Source organism: Gastrolobium bilobum, unplaced genomic scaffold (genome assembly GCF_033153095.1).
Source record: "Gastrolobium bilobum isolate Gb01-03AN ecotype WA unplaced genomic scaffold, APGP_CSIRO_Gbil_v1 utg11805, whole genome shotgun sequence".
NCBI lineage: Eukaryota > Viridiplantae > Streptophyta > Magnoliopsida > Fabales > Fabaceae > Gastrolobium > Gastrolobium bilobum.
In genome coordinates this window covers 1-27,012 of record NW_026899433.1, presented here as the reverse complement: position 1 = coordinate 27,012, position 27,012 = coordinate 1, and the positions used below count along the sequence as shown (strand labels likewise).

At 34.7% G+C, this 27,012-nt stretch overlaps 3 protein-coding genes across 9 annotated transcripts; all 3 read left to right on the top strand.

Moving 5' to 3' along the window:
* Positions 1 to 5,480: 5,480 nt before the first annotated feature.
* Positions 5,481 to 14,273, top strand: LOC133290421 (SWR1-complex protein 4-like). 7 transcript variants are annotated; one of them, XR_009748667.1, is made up of 18 exons: positions 5,481 to 5,694; positions 5,785 to 5,871; positions 6,589 to 6,654; positions 8,179 to 8,238; positions 8,360 to 8,416; positions 9,479 to 9,608; positions 9,753 to 9,820; positions 9,977 to 10,069; positions 10,179 to 10,226; positions 10,651 to 10,818; positions 11,135 to 11,245; positions 12,101 to 12,196; positions 12,389 to 12,460; positions 12,586 to 12,646; positions 12,737 to 12,771; positions 12,881 to 12,951; positions 13,261 to 13,398; positions 13,468 to 14,273. XR_009748667.1 is itself a non-coding variant. In XM_061488502.1 (17 exons), exons 1-16 carry the CDS (start codon positions 5,584 to 5,586, stop codon positions 12,941 to 12,943), a joined length of 1,326 nt encoding a protein of 441 aa, XP_061344486.1. In that variant the 5' UTR covers positions 5,481 to 5,583; the 3' UTR covers positions 12,944 to 12,951; positions 13,468 to 14,273. The 7 variants fall into 7 exon arrangements, 2 of the variants coding, with proteins under 2 accessions (XP_061344486.1, XP_061344484.1); XR_009748665.1 differs by having other exon boundaries at positions 13,127 to 13,398; XR_009748666.1 differs by having other exon boundaries at positions 12,881 to 13,189.
* Positions 14,274 to 14,388: 115 nt separating this feature from the next.
* On the top strand, positions 14,389 to 16,083 carry LOC133290422 (uncharacterized). Its single transcript, XM_061488503.1, has 5 exons — positions 14,389 to 15,028; positions 15,134 to 15,252; positions 15,378 to 15,566; positions 15,669 to 15,720; positions 15,864 to 16,083. The coding sequence occupies exons 1-5, from the start codon at positions 14,738 to 14,740 to the stop codon at positions 15,972 to 15,974; spliced, it is 762 nt and encodes a 253-aa protein (XP_061344487.1). The 5' UTR covers positions 14,389 to 14,737; the 3' UTR covers positions 15,975 to 16,083.
* An 8,603-nt stretch (positions 16,084 to 24,686) lies between these two features.
* Positions 24,687 to 26,940, top strand: LOC133290420 (uncharacterized; the record flags this gene model as incomplete). The annotated part of the gene is made up of 3 exons (XM_061488499.1): positions 24,687 to 25,840; positions 25,994 to 26,323; positions 26,456 to 26,940. Coding segments are annotated over exons 1-3 (1,969 nt in total), but the record flags the coding sequence as incomplete, so codon positions are not given.
* Positions 26,941 to 27,012: the final 72 nt, after the last annotated feature.

Genomic DNA, 27,012 nt, shown 5'->3' with positions numbered 1-27,012 from the left:
TAAGATAAATGGTGAAAAAATAATTGTTGATTCATATACTGATGACTGCGATCTTCTCCGCATAAGAAGTTGCCGTCAGGTTGTTTGGGAAGACGAAAAAAAAAATTGTCCAGTAGAATGAGGTAAGAAAAATAGTTTAGCCATGTTTAATAGGAGTAAAATAAAAAAATAATTAGCAAAACTTTTTCGCTGGGAAACATGTTTGTTACGTGATCTCATTATAAAATATTACCATCTAATGTATTGTAAAAAAATTTGCCTACACCTAACACATATTTTCTTATTTTATCCGACAATAAATTTTGACATACCAAACATTTTTTCTTATCTTATCCAGCAATACATTTTTCCTACTATGTTCCCAACAAATTTTTTTTTCCTGATAAAAAAATATCTCCTTTACCAAATGCACCATGTGGATGAAAATAATATTAGGCCTCACATTTAAGGGAGGATATTGAAAATAATCTTGTGTGAGTGAGTAGTGGTAAAGTAAGTCTCACATAAACTAGACTTAAATCAATTGAGAACCATATAAGTGTAAAAGATCTATAAATCTACAATCTTAAGATTTTCGGTTAAGATGTGGAGTCAACCCATTTATTGTGATTTCTCATTTGACTAATTAGTGAATAAATCTTTTACAAAGATTTTGGGCTCTCTTGTACCATTATCAACACACTGATGGATTACTTTTGTGTGAATATATACCAAATTTTTTAGATGTTTTGATTAATTTATTTTATGTTGAAACAAGTTTTAATAAAAAAATTCTTTATTTTCTTAAAAGTGATTGTGAAATAAATAATCAATTTATCTAATGCTATTAATTTAAGATTATATTGAGTTTGCACAATTAATTTAATGACGAATCAAAGTTAGAAAAATAATAACTCACCTTCTTACATTTATTCTACCAATGGAATACCTACGACACGAATACTGAAACTATGTTTCATGAAAAGCTAATCTCTAGACAAAAAGGATCAAATCACATTATGAATTATAAAATCAAAACCCCTGATTATCTCATTGATTTTATTTATCTTTCTTCAATAGCTTTTCCTGAAGTATTAGAATATTGATGTCATCTCGAGTAATTTCTTTTTACCACCTTATATTTGCTTTTATTTTTTAGTAATTTTTTTTTAAAAGTTAATATTTAAAATTGTCTCAATAAATTTACTATTGTTTCCTATAATGAAAAACTTCTCCTCAGACAAAAAAAGGATAAAAAAAATGCACGATAATTCCAAGTCTAATACCCTTAGTTCATATAGAATTAATTAAATTGTTTCATTTATCTTTCTATTCGAATTATGTTGTAAATAACATTACTAGGGAAAAGTGTTTGTCGTTTTAAATGACATAAAGTTATGTCATTTTAAGAGAGAGATAGACACAAAATAATTTTTTTATTTAAAATTTAAATTAAAAATAAATCATCCACTTTCTCTCACTCATGATTTTTATTTTTTGTGTTTATCTCTCTCCTATAATGATATAATTTATGTCATTTAAAATGACAAACAACACACGTTACTCTTATGTTTATCTCGGAGTTGGTGTAGCTAGAATAGGTTCATCAATCTTTTCTTCTCGCAGAAAATATTTTCCTTACTTTTTTGATAAAATTATGGGTTATTCACATTTTAGGTAGAATTGTTTATAGATTTGTATGTTGGCCTATGTATAGTGTATCTTTGACCCATGCGAAAACGATGATGAGATGAAGAAAGAACATAACACGAGCGAGATTATTGTGTAGTGGACCAACCCAAAAAAGCAATGATGGACCAAGAAACAAAAGCAAATCCCCAAAGAACTTCGTACGTAAGGTGTGTGGTGATTGTGTCGGGAATGAAATTAGGTTCTGTAATTTTGGGATTAATATTATATTTCCATTAATTTTTTACCTTAATTAGGAGAAGATTTTCCTATTTATTAATTAATACTAATTAATAGTGAATTTTAAATTTTAGACAATTTTAAATATTAAATTTTTGTATGGAACTTTTACTATAATTAAAACGTGACAACGATGTGGGAAAAAGAATTCATTTGTCATTGTTGAGATATATAGTCCCACATTGATTGTGTGGTCAACTAATGTGGCCTTTATAAGGCCTTGGGCACTCCCACCCTTTAAGCTAGCTTTTGGGGTGGTGTATCCCAAGGTTCTTTACATGGTATCAGAGGGTCACAAGTTCGAGTCTCACGGCCCCCCACTTTCAAATAGAATTAAAATAAAAAGCACAAAAAAATAAACTAAAAATTGGACCTCTGCAGTTCCACGCTTCTAGCCCAAAGGACTCTTGCGTGAGGGGGCGTGTTGAGATATATAGTCCCACATTGATTGTGTGGGTAACTAATGTGGCATTTATAAGGCCTTGGGCACTCCCACTCTTTGAGCTAGCTTTTGGGATGATGTATCCCAAGGTTCTTTACAGTCATTAAACTAATGGTACGAGCTCAAGATAATATCTGTACCATTTCTTTTTTTTTTTTGAAATATTCCATCGGTTCATCACTTCGCGATTAGTCCGTTTCGGGCGGGTCCAAGATTAATGCTTTAAACCCCTCCGAAAGGTGGTACTGGGGAGGTTCGAACAGATGCCCTCACCCCCACCTGCTCATCTCCCATGCGCCAACTGAGCTACCACCATTTGGTATATCTGTATCATTTCAAATTTTATGATTGCGGATCCAATTAAAGTTTTTTTTTGGTGAGGAAATTTAAATATTATTACTTAAATAAGAAAATACCAAAACATAATATTTTAGAATTAATTTACGGATCTATAATAATAAGTCGCATTTCAATTAGGCGCATTTAGTGCTAGGTCGCGTCCCATTTGGGCACGACTCACCAAGTGACGACATGTGATACAAAATAGTCAATAGTTTGACCATAAAACTTCGGAAGGTCATAATTTTTGATTTGGATATCCGAATTAGATTTTTTTTATTCCACATAACTTTTTAAAATCTATACAATGACATATCGTTGAAGAGGATTTGTCAAAAAAAAGTTCAATTTTCTTTTTTGAATTTTTCGAGTTAGCGCCACCACAAGAGCATTTTATCTTACAAATTTTTTAAAAAACAGAACAACATACGCTTATTTGACTTTTTGACTCTTTTTAAAACAAAAATTATCAGGTCTTATTTGACTTGACTGAATGATGTAATCGATTATATAAATTCAAATTTACCATAAAATTTTGGAAGACCATAACTTTTGGCTTAGGAGTCCGAATCAAGTGATTTTTTTTAATTGACGTAACGTTTTGATATCTACGTAGTGACAAATTTTTAGAGGATTATTTGTTAGTGTTGGAAAGAAAAATTCAAATGATATCGTTCATAAAGATAAAATATGTCAAACAGGGCACAAAGAAACACTGTTTGGCAAATTTATTTTATCAAAGCTGCTTATGTGAAATAAAAAAAAGCACCCGATTCGGACACTCGAGTCAAAAGTTATAACTTTCTGAAATTTTACAATAAAATATCCCAAATGTTGTATCACATTACAACTCCGATCTCGTTTCATATTGCCTACAACATTCTGACTGGTTTGATCACCAAACTCACTGAAACAACGTGCCATTTGACAAACCAATTTTGCTACAACTCGAAAAAAAAAATTGGATTTTTTTTTACTAAATCTCGTTCAATGAGATATCATTGAGTAGATCTCAAAAAATTATATGGAATAAAAAAACCAGACTCAGACACCTAAGTTAAAAATTATGACCTTCCGAAGTTTTATAGTCAAACTATTAACTATTTTGTGTCACTCGTCGTCACTTGGTGAGTCACGCTCAAATGAGGTGTGACCCAGCACCATATGCACCTAATTAGGATGCGACCAGTCATGCTAATTTCAGACGCGACTGATTGTTCTAGATCCGTAAATTGATTATAAAATACTATGTTTTTGTAATTTTAATTAAAAATATTATATGAACTTCTTAATTACGACCCCTTATTTTAGTTTTTTTTTGCCTTTTGGTGAAATGGGTTAATGGGCCTAATACAACATAATTGGACTTTAGCCCAAAACAACAGCTAAATTAACCATGAATATCTACAAATATATATCGCAGGAAAAAAAAATATAAAACAAATTTAACTGAAATGCAATTAAAGCATAATAAATAACCCCCGAAAGCTTCTATATGCATTTTTAAATTAAAGGATCGTTTGTGGAAAGTTATGTCCTCTGACACTCGAGGATGATAGATTTGCCAATTGATTCAATAATTTCAATATTTTTTTTAGTATAAGCATCCGCAACTTCCTCGTGAGCTCGCTTGTCTGAATTTTTATGATTCTATTGGGGCTTCTTTGCTCCATTTTGTGAGTTTGAACAGAGTTTTTTCTTTCTTTCTTTTTGGGCTTTGGCCCCGATTTTTGAAATATAAAATTTGTATAATATGTGTTGTTTTTAATTTTGTCTTACATAAAAAAAGTTGAATATATTTTACCAAAAGAAAAAAGAATTCAAGCTATATTCAAAGGGAGAGGTTATACTTACAACTTATTTTCGTTTACAATCTCTTACAATCATATCTTAACCGTTAATTTTCGTCAATCAACAGTATCATTTATTGCGAATTAATAATTAATTAATAAATTTTATTTGCAAAAATCTTAACCGTTGATTGGCAGAAATCAACGATTAAGATATGAATTATAAGAAGTTATAAATGAAAATAGATTGTAAATATAACCTTTTTCATATTCAAATATGAATCCTAGTATTGTAATTAAAGCTACGCTGGACATCAGAATAACTAAACATGTTTTTTACAAACATTAAAATTTACGGAAAACACTTTCTCCTCTATCAGGAGAGTTATTTTCTCATATAGAGTTCATTTTGTGTGTAATATTTTTTATTTTTTATTTACGGTGGAATCTATTAAAATTATGTATGTGTGGAAAATTTTCTAATCTCATGTTAAATGATAAATGCAAAACTCTAAAATTTATTAGAGAAGTATTGACAAATGACAAACTGAAAATAAGAAAAGAAAGGCATTGATGAAAACGCCACAGCTAACTTTTATCTACATTTTCTTTTAAGTTAGTATTTTGAAATGGTCATTTTTATTTTTCAATAATAAATAGTGAGGCCGTGCAAACAAATTAAACATGTCAGACAACTCATTTAGCCTTATAAATTATGCGAGTTAAATTTCCATTTTAATGACTCAAAGTGAATATTTTTGACATCGTTTGTATAATTTATTTAATGACTTGTTTGATTACTTGAAAAGAAAATTATATTTTCTTATTAAATATTAAAACAAGTAAAAGTAACTTCTCTTCCATTTTCATTCATTCTAATTCTATGATGACACGATTTCAATTTACCGCATGCAAACAAGTTTACACTTTGTTGCTTGTGAAGATACTGATACAGTAACACTGTGACACGTTATTTTTCTGACTCAAAACTTTGGCGCTCGGATTGAAGGAGGAGGATACTCCCTAGTGAAAACTTTACGAGAACTGAACGTTAAAACCCTAATTAGAGTGATTGTTAATACTGAGTAAACCCTATATTTTTCTATGGATGCGAAGGACATCCTGGGATTACCCAAAAATTCCTTCCCACCTCTGGAGAAGAAGTCTCGACCTCAGAAAGAATCTCAGAGAAAACCAGATGGCATTTCGCGGGAGGTACCCTTTCCCTTTCTGTTTATTTTTCTGCACCTTAGGGTTTAGCCAATTTAACGTTTTTTTTGGGGCTGGTTTGCTGAAAATTTGTAGGTGTATGCGCTTACGGGTGGATTGGCACCTCTTATGCCTGCTGTTGATTCGTCTCAATTGAAAAAAAGGCCTCCATCAGATGAAAAGGTTTTCTCTTTTCTTTTTTTCAATAATTCATTTTTCTTTAATTGAATTTTGTTTGACATGCTCTCCTTTTTCACCCCCTAATTGCTTGTTGGAGCTTTGGTTAGTGATACAGCATGGTCATGTTAGTGAGTTTGACCAAAATTGGGGTTTCAAGCTGTACAATTTTCTTATCTTATACTGTTAGTGATACAGGATGCTCAGTTTGGCTTATTTCTCATGCATTGTAAAATAGATTAATTAATGAAGCATGTGAACCTAGTCATAGTTTTACGAGGTTACTTTGTCTTTGCACTTTTTTTTTTTCCACCTAGGATATAAGAAGAAACATTATTAGGCATACGAAAGCAAGATTCCCAAAAATGAAAAAAAGAAGAAGCCTGTAATAAGATGTCCTCTTATATTTGGTTACGCATTTTAACTTTTTGGCTTTACAAACGAAGAATGAGCTATACTATGGTAACATTTCTTTGCAAAATACTCAATCACGCAGGTGGAAAAATTTCATTTTAGTTTAGCTTGATTGTTACTTGTGACATGTAGGTTGAGGAATGTATAGGCTGTTCATGTGTGTTTCTGAACCACCTATAAGCTAATGCTTAAAAATCTCTTGAAGGAGAGAAATACCAAATGCTGCATGCTGTCTAACATTTTATCTTAATGCATTTTCGACTGACATTGTGATGTTATTATTATACATTTGAGCTTTTCCTGTTTCAGATCACTTGGCAATGGCTTCCTTTCACAAATTCTGCTCGTAAAGATGATCTTCAGCTTTTCCATTGGGTAATTTCTTCTGTTAGTCTCTGCAAAACATTATGTTATCTATGAGCATGGAAATATTGGTATGTGTCTCTTCCACAGTAGTCAAAATCGCAATTTGATGCGAGTCCTCAGTCCACTGGTACAGATCTCAAAGGGACAAAAGGGAACTTGTTAGATATATATAAACTAGTAATGTGCCTCTCACCTAATAGTTTAAGCTTTTGGGTTGAAATGATTCTTTACATGGTATCAGAGCCTCTGTGACTAAGTCGTCAAGAATTCAATCCTCAACGCCCTCATTTGATTAATAAAAAATTAATCATTGTGAAGTTTCTTAACATAGGTAGATGAGTCTATGCATTGTCCACCTTTCAAAACCAATGGGCTCTTGTGTGAGGGGGCGCATTAGAGATATATAATATAAAACCATTAATTGACCTTCACCTAAAAACTTAAACTTTTGGGTTGAATTAGTTCTTTACATGGTATCAAAAGCCTCCGTGACTAAGTAGTAATGAGTTCGATCCTCACCGCCCCCTATTCTATTAATAAATAATTAAATATTGTAGAGTTTCTTAGTATAAATAGGCGGGCCTGTGCATTGTTCACCCTTAAAACCAATGGACTTTTGTATGAGGGGGCGTGTTAGAGAAGTATAATATAAAACCATTAATGTTATCTTCACCTAATAGCTTAAACTTTTAGGTTGAATTGGTTCTTTACATTTTCACCTAACAGCTTAAGTTTTTTGGGTTGAAATAATTCTTTACATAGGTAAATAGTTTCTGTGGAGTGGCAAATTGAGATGGTGATGGGTGGGTGTGGCCAGAACTCGTTGGCAGAGAGGTCTGCAAATACGATTTATGAAAAAAATGCTCAGATGTGTAGTCATGCGCTGCCCAGATTGATGGACATGGCAGATAAGAGATCACGGTATGGAGGGCCGTCAATGCTCCCGTCTGGCACCATCCGTGAGGGTGACATGGTTGATTGGAGGTGATAAGCACCTAAGATTTGTAGATCTGATATGGACAACTGCTGAGGAACAAGAAACCAAAAGGATGGCTGAAAAAAATAGGGTTTTGTTTTGTAGGTTCTAGTAATTAACGTCGAGAGAGAAAGTTTTGAGAAAACCCCCTAACAATTAATGTACCTTAAAAGGAAATGAAGAAATTATTTTATTGTAAAGAACCAATTCAACCCAAAAGCTTAAGCTGTTGGGTGAGACTACATTAATGGTTTTATATAATTCTAACATGCCCCCCACACGAGAGCCCATTGGACTTGAAGGGCGGATAATGCACAGGCCCACCTACCTATGTTAAGAAATTCCACAAGATTTAATTAATTATTTATTAAGTTGTTGGGTTGAAATGGTTCTTCATATCTATTTCTACACATAGTTTTACTTTTTTAGTTAAAAATCATTTATATTTTTTTTTAAATTTTTTCATGAATGTTACTATTCACAATACATTTTGATTCATGATTCGGAAATAAGCATTCCTAATCACAATTTGATAATCATGATCCCTTCTTTTGCAGGTCCGAGTTATAAATGGTGTTCCTCCAGCAGGGGACTATTCTTTTGCTAAGTATAACAAGGTAAATGCTGGTTCAGTCTTTACCTTCGTGCATGCTCTTCATTCTTCTCATTTTTAGAACTTTACTCTAGTCAATATCTTCTATTTACATGATTAATGTTAGTTTACATGCTGTGATGCAGTCTGTTGACATAACAAGATACACAGATGAGGAGTATGAGAAGTATTTGACAGATTCTGTAGGTATCATGTCTAGATTGCATTTGTCCAAATGCATGGAACTTCTTATTTGAGTTTGCTTAAATGACAACTGTTGTAATTTTTATTGCTATAAAGAACTGAATTTCACGTGCTGCATCCGGTTGAAGTTGCAGTGTCTTCGATGATTTATATTGCAAGAATTTATATTGAAAGGTCTTTTTTTGTATATAATTTCAAAATTGTTTAAGGGACAACATCATTTTACACCACTTTAAGAATAAAAAGTCTTACATTCAATTTTAGTCGTTGATCTATGTGCATCTGACGGCTGTAATTTATTAGGAATCAATAATTAATTAATTAGTGTAAAAAAGGGGAAATCCCAGTGCCCAAGGTTCTCTGACTTGCAAAGTTAGGGACGAGGGTTGATTGTACGCAACTTTACCCTTGCATATTTCAAAGAGACTGTTTTCCATACTCAAACCCGTTACCTTTTGATCACAAGGAGCAACCTTACCGCTACTCCAAGGCTTGTCTTCAATAAACTAATGAGTGTAATTCAATAAATTATAGTCGTTAAATGCACATAGATCAACAACTAGGATTAGGTGTAAGACTTACACTGCTGTAAGTTGATCCTTCCCCATTGTTTAATTGCTAGTTGGTAAATCATTTATATTTCACTGATGATCAAGTTAGCTGTAAATAAAGGGGAAAATTTGTGATCAATTTGGAGAACTCTGTATATCTGAACCTAGCATCGCCTTGTGTCTTTTTCTTTTGTACACTCAATTGTGCTTCCCATTTATAAATTTACTCACCCTTAATCTGTGCTCTTTTGAGAGTTGAAAGTTGAAACATATTGACATTCTTCAAGTATTTTTACATGTATCTCTGTTATGAAGTGTTAAATGTGCTCACCCTTAATCTGTTACTCAATTCAATTGTGCTTCCCATTTATAAACTTACTCACCCTTAATCTGTGCTCTTTTGAGAGTTGAAAGTTGAAACATATTGACACTCTACAAGTATTTTTACTTCTATCTCGGTTATGAAGTGTTAAACGTGTTGCTCTCTTCTATTTTATTATATTTATGTAGAAATGGACCAAGGAGGAGACAGATCAACTGTTTGACTTGTGTGAGAGATTTGATCTCCGATTTATTGCAATAGCTGATAGGTTCCCATCATCTCGAACTATAGAAGAATTAAAGGATCGATATTATAGCGGTATGTATTTCACTAAATTATTATCTGCTGCATTCTATAATTCATTTTCTTTCATACGTACTGTGTTTGACTGTTTAGAGACTATAAGATAAATGACATATTTATACTTTAGTTTTTGTTGATTATATTGTCCTTTCTATGTAGTATCCCGGGCTATATTAATTGCTAGGAATCCATCTTCTGGGGATGTTGCAGTGCATTCGCATGTTAAGGTGTGGTAAACTTTTTGAACAAAAATAACTTAAGCTGTGTTGTTCTCAAGTCACTCTCTTTTGTTCTTTCAAGTATATTGTTTTTAGTAAAGTATCTGCATTAGGACATTACCATGTGGTCTTAAATTAATTACTTGTTCTTCCTCCTTGATGTAGGAACCATATAATGTTTCACAAGAGATGGAGCGGAAACAAGCTCTGTCCCTGTTCCTCTCTCAAACAAGGCAACAAGAGCGAAGAGATGAAGAGGTTTTGACTTTTGCCCCCCTTTTATTTAGTGATATTTTTACTTCTGCTGTCATTATACATCCATAGAAAATGAAGTAAATATAGGTATTTACTGCTGTATTTTTTGCAGGTGCTTGCTGAAGCAAAAAGAATAATCGAGTCACGCATACCTACCAAGGTAATTATTAAAAGATTGCATTTCTATGATACCCATAGTTACAGATGAAGAGGAGGGCTTGTTATAAAGATAAAGATTATGTTTCAATTTATCTAATTCTAATTTCTTGATTAATTGTGGTCCTAAATTCCTACTTATGAACTTAAAATATTCAGGAATTCTTCTTTTTACTATGTTTTTATGTATTCTACCAAAATATTTTGGTAAAATTATTTTTAATTTTTGCTGGGAGCCAAGTTAGAGAGATGTTTACTCAGGTAACTTTATACCTGTAATTTTACTGATAGTAAATTATATGATGGAACCATTGGATCAATTGGGGCTACAAAATTCATGGAATGTATAAAATGTTTTCACATAAGCTGTGCATGCATCTGTGCCTAAGATTAGTGATATCAGGTGTTTGATTTTCTGTGTGTATTAGGTAGCTGAGGAGTCTGAGTTGGCTGTTGCTTCGAATGCTGGTGCAGATGTTACAGAGCGGGCTATTCCTGGTGAAACTGTATCTCCATCAAATATGCAACTTCCACCAATAGTTGTGCCTTCCACAATAGCAACAGATAATGCATCTACACTAGCTTCTCTTCGCATTGTAAGTTAAACATAAGGTTACCAGTTATGCATCCTTTGTCTCTTTGCTGTTGACACTTCTGTTGTCAACATCTCTCCCCTGCCCCCATCCCTTCTCCCCCAAACAAAATAAAGGGGAAAAAGAAAAAGAAAAAGAAAAGGAGAAAAGGCAAGAAAGGTATAATAACAAGGATTCTCATGATCAAGTTTATGAATATTTGACCTTAAATTGATCCAAATATTTGAAGTAACTTTTTATTTCCTGGCAAATGCAAATTTTCAACAATTTGTTGATGTCTATACTTCAGAACATGATCTGATAGTGTGAAATATTTCAGCTTCGTGTGTATCTGAGAACCTATGCACTTGAGCAAATGGTGCAATCTGCAAGCTCATCTGCCGGACTTCGGACTATCAAACGGGTTGAGCAAACTTTGCAGGAACTCGGGGTTTGTCTATTCTCCCTGAGCTTTAATGCAGTTCAGATATTTCCTTTTTTCACCCTGGTGTAGTCATGTCGTAGTCAGTGATCCATATTTGTGACTATATATGATTTTTCACTTCAGGAGGGCTGAAGATTTTTCAATGTTCTTTTAACTATTAAATTGGTGTTTGGTTTTGAGAGTAAGGTTGTAATTGAGCTAAACTTTTACAAAGCTTTTCAGGTCTAGCTCGCTTTGAGCTTGACTTGGCTTGTGTCAGTTAAACAGGCGTCCCTAGTAGTTTGGTTAAGAATTAAGTTGTTAGAGTTCACTCAACAATTTAAACTTTTGGGATAGTTGATTTATGACATGGAATTAGAGTCTCTATGTGCTTTCACCCAACATGTATTTTGTATATAGTATGTAATAAAAGAAGTAAATATATATTTATATTAACATGGCTCAACTAAATTTTATGTAAGCTTTACTTGGCTTGTTTAGGCTTCTGGAAGCTTAAATTTATAAATACAAAATATTTTAAATGTTAAAGTTGACCTGTAAGAGGGCGAGTCTGGAGCAGTGTTAAAACTGCTCCTTCGTGACTGAAAGATCAAGGGTTCAAATATGAAAAATAGCCTCTTTGCAATTGTGCAAGGGTAAGACTACATTCAAGGATTGCCCTCATCTCTAACTCGCTAGTCATGGTTTAATGAGAGTGCTTTTTTTATTATATATATATTTTTGGTCAAACTTGTCCTGTTTTGTTCACTAAGCAAGTTGAGCTTGGGCTGCTTTTTGAATTAATAGTGAAGCCTAGTCACACTAGAGAAAATACTCACTCTTCCTGATTATGCCTTTAATTTGTTTTGAATGTGATTGCAGGTCAATTTGAAACCAAGGGTTCCAACAAAAGCTGTTTGTGCAGAGCATCTTGAACTGAGAAAAGAAATACTAACTCTGTTGAATCTTCAGAAACAGGTATATAATATTGTATATGCAAGAAATAAATTTGCTGGATTTTGTATTGGGGAAAGTTTGATGATTTTACTAGCTAGAGTGTCCTTAGCATTGAAATATGCTTTTCTAATGTCATTTTTCGTATAGGATTTACCGAAGTCAACATTGGCTTGTTTACTTACTCTTCCTGTTTGTGTCTTTAATTTGCTTCAGCTGCAATATAAGGAGGCTGAAGGTTCGTCTTTTCGTGATGGATCATACGGTGAAACACCAGGAACACCAAAGGTTAGAAATCTGGTTTTTATTTTGGTACTTCCTACTCTATGTTTACAATGTTTAGGCTTGTAATTGTCCAAGCATGCTATTCTTTTTCTCAAACCATGAGTTTGTGATTCTGAAACTACTGACAGCGTTTGCATCGTGGTGGGGATCAGGATCGGACATTTGTTCCAGACAACACAAATTTTGGAGGTAATGGATAAATACCTGCTATCTAATTTTCTGTAAGTGACGGTAATTTCAACTACTTATCATTAAAGACGTGTATATAACTTGTTTCAGGGGAAAGGATTGGCAAAAGGGATCAAAAGCGCAAGGTACGATTAATTTTTTGTAATAATTATTTTTTCTATTTTTTTTCCCCACGTGCTTTTGTACCATTGCCGCAGTGCATTATTTTTTATCTTCAAAATTTTGTTTGTAAAGGTGCCTCCATCATCACCAGCTCAATCTAAAAGACCTAGAAAACTAAAGGCATCAGATCTTTAGTTCCCCGGGTAAGAGCTTATATTTACCGTAGATGATACAAAAGGAGTTGTTGATAATCCTTCTATAACTGCAAATCCATATCTTTTGTTTGGTTCTGTAATATCTTCCGTGCTTCAACATTCTTCTACCACTTATTTGTTGGTCCATCGTAGTTATTAAATGAATTTGCATGTTATCCATTAGGTGGCAAACGGAGAGGTTGTTTGCACTTGTAGTGTTCTTTTAATAGGAATTATAATTATTGTGGTAAGCTGTGAGCTCTGAACACCTCGAAATTCTGATTGTGGTTAGATTAGAAAAATTAATGCCTTTATCAGTGTTTAGTGCTAAACGGAGCAGTGGAGTTCGCATCTACACCATGTATGGCCCCACTGAGAAACTGTATTTTTTCTTTATTGTGCTGGTGAAGCTATGTAATGGCACCAGGTGTTTCTGACCAAACAAGCTCAGGATATGTATGTAATTAAGTATAGGAGTTGTGAATTTTCCTGATGTTCTGAAGCTTATATTTTCTGTCAAAACAGGTGGAGCCTGAAATTATTATATTGGTTTGTCTTGGAAAGCTGATGTAACAAATGCCGTTTGTAGGGGATTAATAAAATGGAGAGAGAAAATAGAACGAACGCTTACAGAAAAAAAAAAATCATTCATTTTTCCTTATACCATGATCAGCGGGAAATATATTATTTTTTATATTTAGGGTAACGATGAAAATGCTCTTGAACATCCAACAAATGAAGTTTGGAGTAACTAATTGATGAGCTTATTTGATCAGAGAGCATCTCTTTCCGTCGTTTCTGAACAATGCTTATGAGATATATCACCATGAACGGTGCATTCTTTGTGAAGACTATGTTCTAGCAAAGCTGTCAAAATTTAAAGTGAAAAAGAGATGAGCTGGCAGAGGGTAAAAGTGGATTGTTATTAATAACGGTGAATATCCATGGATGGTAAACGAGAAGCTGCATTGGTGTTACTGACTGAATGATTGCCTCATTATTCATTATGGATACCCTTCTATTGGTGTACATACTTCCATGTCGGGAACTTTCTTGCAAAACCTGTAACGGGGTTAATAATGAACCTACTGAAAAGCGCTCTGGCAATCGCTCCCAGCCCATCAACGTTGTCTTTACTTGTATCTCTTAGATCGATTTGGTTTGGATCCAATGTTATGTGGAGACAGGCCATTTTTTATTGGGCTTGTAGTTGTAAAATTGTAACAATTCAACATCAATAATTCATTATTTGGTTGACAAAGATACACCAAAAGAGCCAGAGCAAGTTGAATTAATTAGGAAGTTAGCCTTAGCCCAAGAGTTCGTGTATTGGAAGCCCTGAAAAGAACGTCAACAAAAGATTTCAATTCATTTTTCTTGTTGAGCAAATCAAGGGTATCACCACATTCTATATTCATATTGTAAACATTAAAAATAAAAAATAAAATAAAAGACACCAGCAAAGCACAGGTGTCCTCCCTGGGAAAACAGCAGGAATCCCTCTTCCATCGATGATAAGTATGATAACTCGAGTCCTCCGTTTGGTACTAATAGTAATAGGTATTGGAGTTAGAGTAGTGAACTAGTGATCATTCTCATTCATCAGTCATCACAACGTAGAGTATAAAGCGTCCAACCGAGTTTGTGGTCACAATTAAATAGGCATTTAATAAAAGGAAATTAAACTCCCAAAAAAGGTTGTAGTAGTAGTAGTATTATTTGAAGGGTACATCCCTTCTTTTCCCGTTCCAAAATCCAATAATTTTCCACTGAATGCCCACCTAAGAGGAATAATATGCAATACCTTCTTGCATCTGGTTCCTTTTCATGTCTTCTGGGTTATACTCTCCAACGTCGCAGTTTTCCTCTCCACAGTGTATGCAGACCGTGTCTGCTTAAGCCTCACTGTGCTCAGAGACAGCAGAGCCGAACAAGCCTTAGAACTTCATGGCCTTGGGTGTCACTTTCACTTTTTGGCACAGGCTTCTCATTTGGTCCCCTTCTCGATGGACTCCATTCAAGAGTCAATCTCGTGGTGTACAAGACAGGGTCCATTGACTTAGGTCCACTCCACACAAATATCTGGGTGAGTTTCAACTTTAAATTTTTCTGTACCCTTCTTTCTGCTGTTTGCATATTATCATTTTATTGGCTGAGCTTTTATCTTTCTTCTCCAAATTGATATGGATAGGTTCCTTTCTTGCTGGGGTTGTTTTACTGCTCGGTTGGTTTGCTTCAACTCTACCTAGATCAAAGGGTCTTAAACAAGGCTCAAGAGGGAAGTTTAGCTAAAACAATTGCCTCACTGATGTAAGTACCTACTTCTGCATTATAATATGAAATCAAAAAATGCAGGAAAAAGTTTCTTATTTCTCCTATTGTGCTTTTTGAAAGTATGCCACCCTGCCAATATAAATGTGGTTCTCCTGTCTTAGATTGCTGGTGCTGTTTATAGAATTGAGTGCTGAACTTTACAAAGCCGGAATTGCTGACAACATTGAGGCCTACATATTATTTGCTGCAGCAGAGTTCATATGGTTTTTCTTGGATAGGACATGGTCAGGGTTCAACCTGGCATGCATTGTGGGGCTTGGCTGTCCACTGGCTGAGATACCCATAATGAAGTAAAGACTTTCTTTTTCTCATCCCCAGTACATGATATGAACAAGTGTGTAATATGTTTGGTTATAACTTATTGATGGATACCTTTCTTTTGCTTCTTTCAGGTTCTTCCACCTTTGGTACTATCCTCAAGCGAATATTGAAATCCTTGGCCAGGTAGTGTTCATATTACAACCTGTTTCCGCTAAAGGCCTTTCATTAATTTGTGAAATTGTTGATGATTTCTCATACTACCTCCCAACACTGTCTTTTATCATCCAGAGTCCTAACACAAAAATTATAATGAATTCTACATTCAGGGACTAGTTACTTGGACACTCACTTGCTACTTTGTGTATACGCCATTCTTAATCAATTTGTCACGGTGGTTGAGAACAGTTTATGCTGCTCAAACAGAGGAGTCTTCCTGAGACAATATGTTAAACCGTGCTGTTTATTCTATTATAATGAACAGCAACCAAATCACAGCCTTCAACAAACACATTGTAAAAAGGCATCCTGGTCTAAGCTAGGATATTATATTATATAATGTTGATTCATATCCAACTGTGTTCATAAGGACTAGGCGATTTTAATCAATTATTAAATGTTTCAGCTTCACACCTTAGATGAGATCAACAGAGATATTCTCCCAGTATTTCCAAGTTAAGAATTAAGGATAAGTTTCTCATACAATTTTTCATATCAAGTTCATCCTACATTTTTCACCAAGACAACAAATCAACCTCAAATATATTCTTTTGGTTTTACAACCTTTAATTTTTATACGCAAACCAAAACCCAATCCACAAATAATGTGTTCTTAGTTCGTAGACAAACTAGCTTCTAGCTACATAGCAATAATTTATCAAACATCCAAGCCTAACACACACTGGCGTTTGTTCATTGCTTACTTTGCATTGAACATGAAAATGAGAAGGGAAATGGAGAGGAGGGGATAAAGAAGCCATTGGGCTACCCTGTCGTTGGAACATTGTTTGTTTTTGTCCATTAATCAAATTGGGCTGGGCTAAGTTTTTGAAATCTCATTCTTTAATGGGGCGAGCCTAGAACGTTTTCGTTGATGTTGCATTCGGCTATCACCTCCTAATCGAATATATCTTTGGTACTACTGCTGTACCAAAGATTCAGTAGTAGTATCAAAGATTTATTCCTCCTAATCCTTGGTTTTTTTTCCTGTGTCAGGGGCCATTGTCCTATAGACCCCACTTACAACCAAATAATAAGGGAAGAAAAAGACAAACGAACTGTTCAGTGATTAGACGAGTATTAATTAGATGCGTAGTTGGGCATAATCCTATAGGTGAGTATTAGTCACAAGGTGTTATTCCAATTTCTTATGCAATGGCGGTGTGATACTTACCATTGATTAGTGCGCATGTGAGAAAATTTCCACTCCTTCTGGGAAATACAGAAATAGTGAATATTATTGTTGGATCATGTGCTTAAAAAAATGCTGGACAAATCAATTCATTAATTATTGTACTTTATTTTGTCATATAGATTATTTTAAAATATGATTGAGTTGTATTCTAGAATGACATATTAAGTCCGGTACACAAAAATAGTTGCATATTTTTTTTCTTCTTTATAACCACAAATATACAATCATCAGGGAGATTTAGGGCCTGTTTGATAAGTGTCCTGTAAAATAGTTTTTTGTTTTTAAAAACAAAAAAACAAAAAAACTTGCTTGATACCAACTGTTTTGTAAAAAAAAATTTGAAAACAGTTTTTCAATTTTAGTTTTTAAAACAGAAATTAGAGAACACCTTCGAGGTGTTTTGATTTTAGTTTTTTAGTTTTTGTTCTGAAAACACCAAAAACACGGAGAAGAGGTGTTTTCATTAATGGCAAAAGTGTAGTTAATCGAACACTATCCTTACCCATGGTGTCTGGCTCTGCAAGTGTGAGCACATCTTTCGTTTTCTTCCTCCTCATTCAATTGTGTTAGGGTTTTCAATGGTGTGAGCACATTTTGCTTCTTTCTAATTTCCCATTTGTGCGATCATCTAAAATACAAATGAAAAGCCTTTCATTCCCTTGCATGCAACACTCGTTAACTTCATTGAGCACCCCAATCATACCAACATGTCCCACCTCTTCCTTATCCATCAATTGTTCTTTACGCTGCAGGTTCACACTCTTCATTTTATTTTATTTCTATGTGTGTGTGGAATTTGAATTGTGTGTTGTATTTACTTGTACTTGAATCTTAGATTGGAAAATGCTTTATCTTTTCTGGGTTCACACTCTTCGTTTTACTTGGGACACGCTGTAGTTTTTTTTTAGCTGTTGTTGTGTGGAACTGAAGAATTTTTTGGGGTGATTTCACTGGTTTCTTTTGGTGAAAGCATCTTTTTCAGGTGGAGTGCTTTGTCCCATTCTCTCTACATAACTGTGGTGTTTGTTGAATATAAAATTGGGGCTGTGGGCACCCAAACGGAAGAAGAGAGTTTTTTTAATATGCCCATTGCTCTCTTCTGTGCAATCATTGCTCTTTGACTGTTGACATCTTTTGTGTATTGGTGAATTGGTATTTAATTAGAGTATTTGTTTGCCCTTGTTTTGTTGAACTTGTTGATAAACATCATGGCAACCATGTTGGTGGCAAGCATTTTTTTTGGAAACTCTTTGTTGAATTGGTTATTTGTATGCTGTGAAAGAATGAGCAATATAGGATTCTAGTAGGTTATGCAGGGTAAGTGATTAGGTTACTCAAAGGAAGAAGCATAACGTAAAATTTCCACTGTTTATTTGTTTTAAACTAAATAAGTTAATATAATTAATCTAAGGGTTTTACTTTCATAAGTTTATCTGAAAAAACAGAATGCAAGCTTGAGGTCTGTATTGCTGTGTTCCATTCTAATTGGACAAGAAACACTGCAGTCCTAATGTCTAAGGCAAAGTGCTTCTATGAAAATTTTGAATCTAACTCTTTTTATAATTAAATGTCTTATGGAAGTACTAAAAATTCGTTGATGAAGTTGCTATGATCTTTTTATAATCTAACTCTTTCCTGCATTTTTTATTTCTTGCATTCAAATTGAGGTGAAAGAAATTTGAAAGGTGTTTTATTGTGATCTCTGCAACAAGCAATACAAATTGGCAATGGAATTTGAAGCACACTAAAGCTCTTATATCACAATCACAGAAAGGTATACAATTTAATTTATATTAACTTGGTTCTGCATTTGCCGTCTTAATTCCAAATTGGCTCAATATTATTTTTCTCCTCAATCCTAATGTTAAATCCTTGATGTTTAATACAGTGTTTCAAAGAAATGAAGGAAATGCATGGTAGTAGTAGCACGGTTGGTGTCAAGAAGCAGAATGTTGCAAAGAAGCAAAATGTTTCAGTGTTGTGTCCTCTATATTTAGTAACGATAGTGATGAAGAATAATGGAACGTTACTCTTGCAGCTCTGAATCAGCACGATGCCATATCTTCGGCGTGTTTTTTGTTTATTAGATGTTTTATTTGGTAATTTATTACCATCATCAGTTTATACGGGGGGAAGAACATTTGGGATTCAATGTTCATTTGGAGATTTGAGTATAAAAAATGTTAGAAAAAAATATGACCTGCGTATCGATGTGACTGTTATGCATATGCAAGGATTATGTTTACGTGAGTGACATGATGATGCTTGCTTCCATTACTATGATGCTCATATAACTGAATTAGTGGTCAGTTTAATGGACTGAAACCATTATTGATGATTTTCTCTTTTTAATGTTAAAAGAAGTCTGACATGAAAAACAATTTTAAATAGCGATTAAAATATTTATTTTGTTTTTATTAGTTTGCAATGTGATTTGTTTTAATTTTAAAAAATAATTATAATGTGATTTCTTATGGTGTTCAAAATATATTTTATTAAAATGTATTTAAAATTTTATATATGGTTAAAAAAATTATAAACTGAAGTTAATTAAAAACATAGTAATCAAACGAGTTTTTATTTTTTAACTTTGAAAACATATTTTTAAAACAAAATTACCAAGCAAATTTTTCTGTTTATTAAGTTTTAAAACTCCTTTAAAAACAATTTTATCAAACGGATTTTTTCCTTATTTTATTCTAAAAAACAGTTTTCATAAACTATTTTACAAAACTGTTTTAAAAACAAAAAAATCAAAACACTATTAATCATACCCTTAGTCGTCTCACCCGCTTGTTGGGAACTATAGGAGGGTTCCCAAAAGCGAGTAATCCTTCATTATAAATATTCCTGTTCTAAACACAAGATACTATCTCCCCATATATAATTAAATCTACTTGTATAATATCTGATTTGAACGTGGGAGTATTTCACAAATATATATACCTCCCTTGTTTCATTGAAGGCCTATGAAAAAGTATTTTAAAGGATCTTCAATGGTAATATTATGGTTAGTCCGGAGTTAAATGATATGGAGCATATAAATTTTTATATATTTGATAAAAAAAATTGAACGTAAATAATAGTCAACTTTTTAACTGTTGTAAAGACAATGGGTTAATGATCATCAAGAGATTTGAATTCGTGTGTAACGTAGATATTGTAATTAAACAAAATTTTAAAAAACGAAGTGCATTAAAAAATTAGAACAGACTCCCAAAATTTGAGTATGTTGGAATATCAAATGCAGAAAATTGAAGGAACTCAAGCCTAATAGAAGTTTTCTTCTTAAGGCAATTTGTTCCCTCTATTGATGCTGAAGGTTCACGAACAATTACCTCCCAAGATAAAATGGATTTTCGTCTCAAGAATGATGACACTATCAATCAAGAACCCAACGAACACAACCAAACGTTTGAGGAAATCACATTTTTTTAATAATATGGTATGAATGCACTGTGCATGCATGCATAATAACGACGTACAAATGATGAATGATAGATTATAATTTCTGACGGTGTGAACGCCTATATATAAAAAAGTCACGATTCAAAAAGCACTTATTTAACGACGAAATAACATATCCGTTGGATACGAAAAGACACATCTGTTCGACATGAAAAGATACATTTGTTTGACACGAAAAGACACCTATTAATTCAAGGATTAAACAATATGTCCATTAGGATGAAGCAATACATCCGTTAGGATGAAAAAACACATCTGTTTGTAGAAGAAAAGTCACACATTTTCAATACCAAACTTCTTATTCATATATAATCCATGGAATTTAGACCCAAAATCCAACATTAACGTTACTATAGAGCTAGAATTGTTTTCGATTTTGATAGCCATACTCATAATACAATTCATATGGATCTATACAAAACGAAAAAAAAAAAAAAAAACTTTCACAAAAGTGAACAACTAGCATGAAACATACAGACTTGCTCAGAATTCTTATATTATCCACGTTATACAGTGTATTAGTTTTTTGCAACAACAGAAAAGTAGTGTCTCTCTTAGAGACAAAAAATAAGATCCATTAATTTTAAATTTTTTTTATCAAAATCCAACGTCGTATTCTGATAGTTTTTTATATGTGGAAGACAAAATATTTGGCCGTAATTGCAGAAATACTTTTGCCTTATACAATTATAGTGAAGATTGTGATTTATACAAAGGGCAAATGATTTTTGCTTTAAAAGCAAAAAAAATTATCTGTTAACGAGACATAAAATTTATGTTTTTTATCTCATTATTTTCTCTCTCTATCATTTTGTTTCAGCCTTAGAGAATTTTTTTTTTCAGTTTTTGAAGTAGAAATCATTTACCCATATAAAAATTAAAGGCTCTTCGAAATAGGTATAAACCTTGTTTTTGTCTATTTCTATTTTAAAGCTAAACCTTTTTCGTGGATTATTCTTACCTGTTCTGGGTCTGTTAAGCCATTAATGTTGAGCTAGTGGCAGTCGTGGTATCCTATAAAAAGAGGGACAGACCACATTGTTGTCGTCAAGTTATCATCGAACTTCCTCGCAGCTGACAGCAGCGACAGCCGATATGATCAGAAAGGAATTAATCAGTATTGATGTGACTGTTCGTTCGTGATGAGTCCTATTACTATAAAAAGAAAGGCTTTAATAGCTCTCCTGTTGTAGCAATACTTATTTTCACTAGGATCCGATTTCGTATCTTGAAACTTTTTTTTTTTTAATTTCAGGATCCGGCTCCATATCTTATGTAAATATATTTGCTAAGTTTTTCCATCAGCAGTGACAGCAGAAATGATAAACCTAAAATAAAATATTACGGTGATTTGCTACACTCATCGTGGATATCTCGTTATACTTGACTTATTATAAGTCGACTAATATTTGGTTAATACCCTTAATTTTTAGATATTTTTTATTCTTCTAAGATTAACATTCAATCATTTTTTTTATTGAATTCATATATATAAATGGAAAAAAGATTTTTGGATACATTGATTGTAAGATAATCTACTTATACTTACATAATAATGGTATATCTAACACTTTAAGTACCTATAATTATCTTCTTTATCCTGATTCCTGATGATAGTTATAGGTCATTAATCCGGGGGAAGCTACATTACTATTCAATAGAGCATCCCTACCTGAAAACCGGGAATTTTAAAAGCTAGTAGGAATCGGGTGGTTTCAAGGTTTTGGTATTTTGCTAGTTAAATTTCGTGGTCTATAGTTCAATGGTATTGGTCCGACGCGGCCACAGGTCCCAGTAATAATTTTATTCATCCTAAACAAGCAAGACAAGCCACTCTTACAGCCACGTAGGACCTGGTTGATAACTTCTAATATCATGCTGCTGTAGGTCTTCGTTATTTATATTTTAACCCTTGTATGTTTTTGTATTGCTTGTTAGTCCTTTGCTTTTATATCACCGGGTCAGATAAGAAGAAAATAAGATTGGATAGACGACCAATATGCAGTAATAAACTTCATAAACTTTCTGACAGGTCCTTAATTATTCTCTACCGCTAGCAAAGATTTAAGGACCATCCAATTTAAAAGGTAATCATCGTGTCACGTGGGTTTCAGGGGAAGCTTGTGGTGGAGGATCATTATTAATGGGTTAAGCTAAATCAGTCATATCAAGTGGATTTGATATCATATCTTAATCCAAAATCTTAAGGCCTTGGGTTAATGAGTTCATCCACTTATATGCACTTCACATAAGGCATTGAGTTAATGAGTTCATCCACTTATATGCACTTCACTTAGCTCATTATTAATCAACGTGAGACTTATCACACTTGAATACTCCAATAATATCCCCTTAAATGTGAAACCTAACATTGATATGCTTGCCCTCAATCGAATACCTCAGGGCCAAGTACTCAACCCTCCTCCTAGCCAATTACTAGGCTAGCTCGAGCCCAGCCCAGTTCTGATACCACTGTCAGGTGAGTCCAGGGGAAGCCCATGGTGGGGTGATGTGCGTCTAGCATATGATGTTTTCTAACTTGAAAGAAGCAAGGAATTAATCATAAATGAGTGAAAATAGTCATTAAATGCAAGAAATATTGATTATTCCTTCTCAATCATGTTCTCACTCAAGTTATATGTTAAATAGCACGAAACGCCGCAAAAAGGAGCAAAAACGGAGAAACCAAATTTCCCGCTGGCGCACGACGCGCCAAACTGGCGCACGGGGCTCGGTACCTGGCGCACGAGGCGCCTTATCGACGATTTGCTTCTGTTTCGGCCGCGCACGGAGCGCTGGAGGTGGCGCACGACGCTCCAACCTGGCGCCCAGCGCGCGGGAGTTGGCGCACGGCGCGCGGGACTGGCGCACGGCACTCCAGAGTTGGCGCCCGGGGCGCCGTTTACAGATTCAGCTTCTGTTTCTCCCAAGTTTGGGGTGCCAGGCTTGGCGCCCCGTGCGCGGGCGATATATTTTTAAGTGCGAATCAGCTAAAATAAGGCCCAATTGGAGTGCAAAGGAAAATAGGTTTTCCCAAAACCTAATAAAAGGATCAGAAACATAAGAAGAAGGGACTTTTGGGAGAATCAAGAGGAGAAAAACAACAAAGAGAGCAGAGATTCCTTGGAGCTTCTCGGAGATTCAAGGATTCGATCGATCAAGACGGAAGATCTTCATCTTCCCTTTCTCTTCTAGGTTTTAAATGCTACTTTATTTTATTGTTATTTTGTCAGACATGAACATGTCTGGCTAGTTTTATCATTGTGGTAAGGGTCACAACCCTTGATGTGAACCCCTTGTACCTTGGTTGAATTTTATGTTTATCTATTTTAATTGCATTTATCTTTTCTTGTTCTTCATTCTATAATTCTATTGGAATTGATCAATCTAGTAGGATTGCGAGGGATAAGGTTTACAATAGGGATGTTGGAATTCTAATTCCTGACAAAGAATAAGATAACTGTTCATGTACGCACTAGGGATAGGCTATATGAACCGCGAACGTTAAAGATTCATTGATTTTAAGGGTTAACTCGAAAAGGGATTTCTAAGGGATTAGGATTCTAATAGAGTTAACAAGGTTAAAGTCACTAAGGGATTAGGGCTTAACTACTCATATAAAAGATGATGAATTGTTCGATCAATTGAATAGGTAAATGTAAACGTAATCCAAGTTGCAAAGTGGGGATCGGAAAGGTGTTTGTTTCTCTTTACCGCAATATTTTCTCAAATATTTTCCCAATCCTTAATCTTTTGTTCTTGCATTCTGAAAACACTTTTGGAATCATTTACATTTTTACTTTAATTATTTTAGTTTGTTTCATGAACTACAATCATTCTCAACCTAGGATCAACTGTACCACGCATAAACTAAAGCAAACAGATTAGTAACACAAAGATCCAAGCAAGAAAATCAAAAGTTATAAATAACTTGGCGTAATCAATCCCCGGCAACGGCGCCAAAAACTCGAGTATTGTCAAACCACCGATTGCTGCTAATAATTATGACATCCAGCCAGCACTCATCACCTTGGTGGAGAAGACTCTGTTTGGTGGAGAGGACTATGAAGATCCTCACGACTTCATAGACAGATTTTTAAGGATCTGTGATACAACTAAACACAACGGAGTGTCAGACGATGCGATCAGACTCCGATTGTTCCCGTTTGCATTGACCGGGAGAGCTCTCAAATGGTTGGATCGACAAGCTCCCAACAGCATCAGAACATGGGAGGATTTGGCGGCTAAATTTTTTGCTGAGCACTTTTCCATGGAAAAGTACAATAAGTTGGTGAATGAAATCACCAACTTTACTCAACAACCAGGAGAGACTCTATGTGCAGCCTGGACTCGATACCAGGAGTTGATCAGAAAGTGTCCACAATATGACTTGCCAGATACAAAGAAGGTCAGAGTTTTCTATAATGGGATGACGCCAGAATGCAGAATGATTGTCAATGGTGCAGCTGGTGGCACCATAGGAAAGAAGACAACAGATGAGACCTTAGAGCTGTTGGATTTAATGGCAAGGAATGAGAATGCGTCTATGGCAGCAGCATTCCCATCTGTTCAGCCCAAGAAAGGAATTTTACAATTGGGGAATAATGATGCATCACTGGCGGAGCAAAAAGTGATTTCACAGCAATTAGCCAATTTGAATGCCAAGTTGGACAAGATGCAGCTCTCAACATCCAAGGTTGATATATTTAACTGTGAGTATTGCAAGGAGTCGCATGACACTAATGAGTGCCCTACACTTAATAAAGCTGAACCATTCCAGGTCAATGGAATTTGGTACGATCCACGTCCCCCCCAGAATACTCAAGGTTACCCAAGGAATCAGAATGGCGGTCAAGGGAATAACTTTCAAAGGAGGAACCAAGGGAGTGGCTTGGATTATAAATCCAACAACTTTCTGCAACCTCCTCCTCTGCCACAAAAAGAGCCATCTGAGTTAGAGAAAGCAATGATACAACTGTCCAAGACAACTAATGATCACATTAATGAGACATGGGCTTACCACAAGAACCAGGATGCTTCCATCCGGAACTTGGAGAGTCAGATAGGCCAGTTGTCTAGGCAGTTGGCTGAAAGAACTCAAGGGCAGTTTCCTGGAGATACTATTATGAATCCTAAGGAAGACTGCAAATCTATTGTAACCAGGAGTGAGATTGTGATCACCCCTCAAGACAAGCAAAAAGGCGTTCAGAAAGCGAAGGCTGATAAACCAGTGATCGAGCCAGAACAAGAAAAGGAGGTAGACACGCTTGCAACTGAGAAAGAAGAGCTTGCAAGGCAGGACAAAAGGGGGGAAAAAGAGAAAATTGTTGAAGCTCTGAAGCAACCAATGGATTTCTCTCGTTTTGAAAAACCTCCTTATCCTATGAAGCTGAAGCAACAAGCACAGAAGCAACAATATGCCAGGTTTTTAAATATGTTTAAAAAGTTGCAAGTAAATATTCCTTTTGCTGAAGCTTTAGCTAACATGCCTAATTATGCTAAATTTATGAAAGATTTATTGTCTAGAAAGCATAAGTTGCAGGAATGTGAGACAGTAGCACTCACTGAGGAGTGCAGTGCCATTATACAGAAGAAGTTTCCACCAAAGCTTCGCGATCCTGGGAGTTTCAATATCCCGATTGCGATAGGCAACACCAATGTTGGCCGAGCACTATGTGATCTTGGAGCAAGCATCAACTTGATGCCATTGTCAATATGCAAGTCATTGGGAATTTCTGAGTTGAAGCCAACCATGGTATCTTTACAGCTTGCTGACCGTTCTTTGAGGAGACCTAGTGGAATCATAGAAGATGTTCTCGTTAAAGTTGACAAGTTCATCTTCCCTGCTGATTTTATTGTGCTAGACATGGAGGAAGAAAGTGAAATACCCCTTCTGTTGGGTAGACCGTTCTTGGCCACAGCTCGAGCTATGATTGATGTAGAACAAGGAAAGCTCGAGTTGAGGATGAATGATGAGAAAATCACTATCAATGTCTTCGATGCTATGAAGAATTCATCTGATCACAGTGATTGTTTCAGACTTGATGTGTCTGAAGAGGTGATTATGGAAAAGAAAAGTGATTATCAAGAGCTTGAAGAAGAGTTGAAGGCTCAAGATGAAGCTACTCCACAAGAAGAGCTAGAAGTTGTTTTTGAGGTGCTAGAAAAGAAAGAAAATGATCTAGTTACAGTAGCACCAAAAACAGAGTTGAAAGAGTTTTCTGAAACGCTGAAATATGCATTCTTGGGAGATAAAGAGCAATATCCCGTTATCATCAATAAAGAGTTGTCTATGGATGAAAAAGAGAAGTTGTTGAAAGTGCTCAAGGAGCACAAGACAGCTATTGGGTGGTCTATTTCTGATTTGAAGGGCATCAACCATTCTTTCTGTACTCACAAGATGCTAATGGAAGACAATGTTAAACATGTGAGACAATCTCAGAGAAGACTAAACCCCACAAAGAAGGAAATCCATCAGTGGCATGAAGGAAGCAAGCCAAAGGTTAAGATGGAAAAGCCCAAGGGTAAGGAAAAACATGTGAGGACTAAGTTTAAAGTTTCTGAGAACCCTGATCCTTATCCACATGCATATGAGT